The sequence below is a fragment of the Cariama cristata genome, unplaced genomic scaffold (genome assembly GCF_000690535.1).
Source record: "Cariama cristata isolate BGI_N322 unplaced genomic scaffold, ASM69053v1 scaffold26831, whole genome shotgun sequence".
NCBI lineage: Eukaryota > Metazoa > Chordata > Aves > Cariamiformes > Cariamidae > Cariama > Cariama cristata.
The window spans coordinates 408-2,753 of NW_009601372.1; the positions used below are offsets into that span (position 1 = coordinate 408).

The 2,346-nt window shown below is 61.9% G+C and overlaps 1 protein-coding gene across 1 annotated transcript; it reads right to left on the bottom strand.

Moving 5' to 3' along the window:
* Positions 1-154: 154 nt before the first annotated feature.
* Positions 155-2,273, bottom strand: KIAA0754 (KIAA0754 ortholog; the record flags this gene model as incomplete). Its single annotated transcript, XM_009710432.1, has 1 exon — positions 155-2,273. A coding segment is annotated over exon 1 (2,119 nt), but the record flags the coding sequence as incomplete, so codon positions are not given.
* Between the last annotated feature and the right edge of the window lie 73 nt (positions 2,274-2,346).

Below are 2,346 nucleotides of genomic sequence, written 5' to 3' on the forward strand. Positions count from 1 at the left end.
CCAGCCCCTCCCAGAGCCATGCCCTGGCCCAGGGGAACCGTTTCCCATGGGAAGTCCTCCACAGGCACCGGGGACATTGTTGGAGCCTTGGAGCCCGGCTCTGATGCAGAGCCGATGTGGCAAGGCGGCAGAGAACCATGGTGAGCATCCCTACGTTCTGCTAGATGAGTCTGGCCCTCAGTTCCATCACCCTCTGATCTCAAATTTGTGGCTTCATCCTCAGAAACCAGTTCTGGGATGCCCCAGTTGGCGAGCTCAGTCCTTCCAGGCAGAAGGTGATGGGTCCCGAATGGATCCATCCCCTCAATGCCAGCCTGGTGCTGCGGGGGAGACCCCAACTCCTCCACCACCGTGTCAGGAGCTGGGGGCTGGCAGGGGGACAGCCCAGCCGGGGACACTCGGCCAGGACAGGTCTCCTCGGGAAGATGCGATACTTCACCGTCAGGGACCAGCAAGTCTTGGTCATCTTCATCCCACCCCACCAGAGCGCTGGGGTAACCGGCTCCCTCCAAGCCAGAAGCTGGATGTGTGCCCATCTCAGGAGATGACATCCCACCAACCTCCAGCACCGCCACCGCGCAACTGTCCACGAGCTCTGGGTCAACCAGTGGGTCAGGTTCACCCTCCAAAAAAGGGAGGGACCCTGCGCCTGCCGTGGCCACGGGGCGGGGGGAGGCCCCTCCATCCGAGTCCGTTGGGGTGATGGCCGAGGTGTCCCTTTCTGAGAAGGGCTCTGTCGCTGGCTCCAGCGTGCTCAGCACCTGCGAGCTGCAGGTGACATCAAAGTCCTCCAGATCCGACACGACGGCGGAGTCCGAAGCGCTGATATCCAAAGGGGCCCTATGCCGACACGCTTCGACCACCACCCCGGCCAGTTTGGCTGAATCTGGGTCCAGTCCTTCTGAGTCCATCGGGCAGACCTGAACCTCCAGGCAGCCGGGGATGGCCCCATCGCCCCCGTCCTCGTTCAGGCACTGCTCTTCCAGCTCCAGGAACATCTGCACTGAGTCCGTGTCGGACAACTCAGGACCCGCGGGGCTGGTCGAGCGCTCCGAACCCGGAGCAAAGTCCTCAGCCTCGCACTGCACCGCTGCATCCTCGGTACAGCACGCGCTGCCGGCGAGGGGGCTGTCGGCAGCCCCCGGGGATGCACAGGACCGGGGGGTCCCAGGGCTGGGGACAGAGCTGGCCGCCGGAGCGGCAAATTGTTCCCTTTCTTCAGAAATATCTGCCAAGCAACAGCTCTTCTTCTCCTCTGCCACCAGAACAGCCTTTCCTCCCTCTGACAGCGTCGCCTCCTCCCACTCCTCCATCATCACCCAGCGCTCGTCCTCCTCAAATCTCAGCTCAGACTCTGTTTTCTCCCTGAGATTGGAGGTGATGAGAATATCCAGTCCCGCATCCAGCAGCTCTTCGCTAAGGCACGGAGAGAGGTTGACGTTCTCCACTGTGCAGTCCGACTCGGAGGCCTCCAGGGTCTCCTGGTGCCCATCGCTGAGGCTTCCCTTGATGAAATTCTTCCTGGCTCGTGGCCAAGTAGCACTGGGGAGCCGGCAAGCCCTGGCCACGTCCCTGACACGACCACGGCCGTCACCGGCGTTCTGGTGCTCATCCCGGGGACCGCCGTAGCCATCTGCACCGAACTGCTTGGCCGTCAGAGCCTCTGCCACGCCGGATGACTTGGAGACGTGCTCCAAAGTGAGAGACTCGGACATGGGCTCGCCGTGGTCGGGCTGGCCCGGGCACGCGGTGAGCATGGCACTCGACTCCCGCTTATCCCGCAGGGAAGGGTTGGAGGCACCTGCTTCCGATACCTCGCTCAGCGAAGCCCCCATTCTTTCTGCAAATTCGGTGAAGTTCGGCGGCATGAAGGATTTCCACGACCGCCGGTTGACGTTCTCCTTCCTCTCGGGGTTCGGTCGTCTCCTTGGTGGAGCCGGTGCTGGCTTGGAGACGTCACTGCTGAGCTTCAGCGCGTCGAAGATGACCCGCTCGTCCAACTTCTTCGTTTCTGGTGCCCTGGACTCGAAGACGTTGGCAGCTCCCAGAGTCCCGTTACTGGATATGGTGCTGCCGTCCCCCTTGCCGAGGGTACTCTTGGAAAGCTGGTTGAGTTTCGATCCCTGATCGATTTGCTCGTTAATTCTCATCGTGTCGTATATCGACCTCTGGGGCACGTAGCAATCCTCTATATAACCATCCTCCTCCTCGCCCTTCCCCAGGCAAGTACGGTTCTGCCGTAAACAGTCTGGCCGGCTCAGTGGTTTGCCCATGCTCCCGTCCTTACGGGTGCCGAAACCGCCCCGGCAACCTTTCGCCCACCACCGCGGGAAGCATCACACAGCC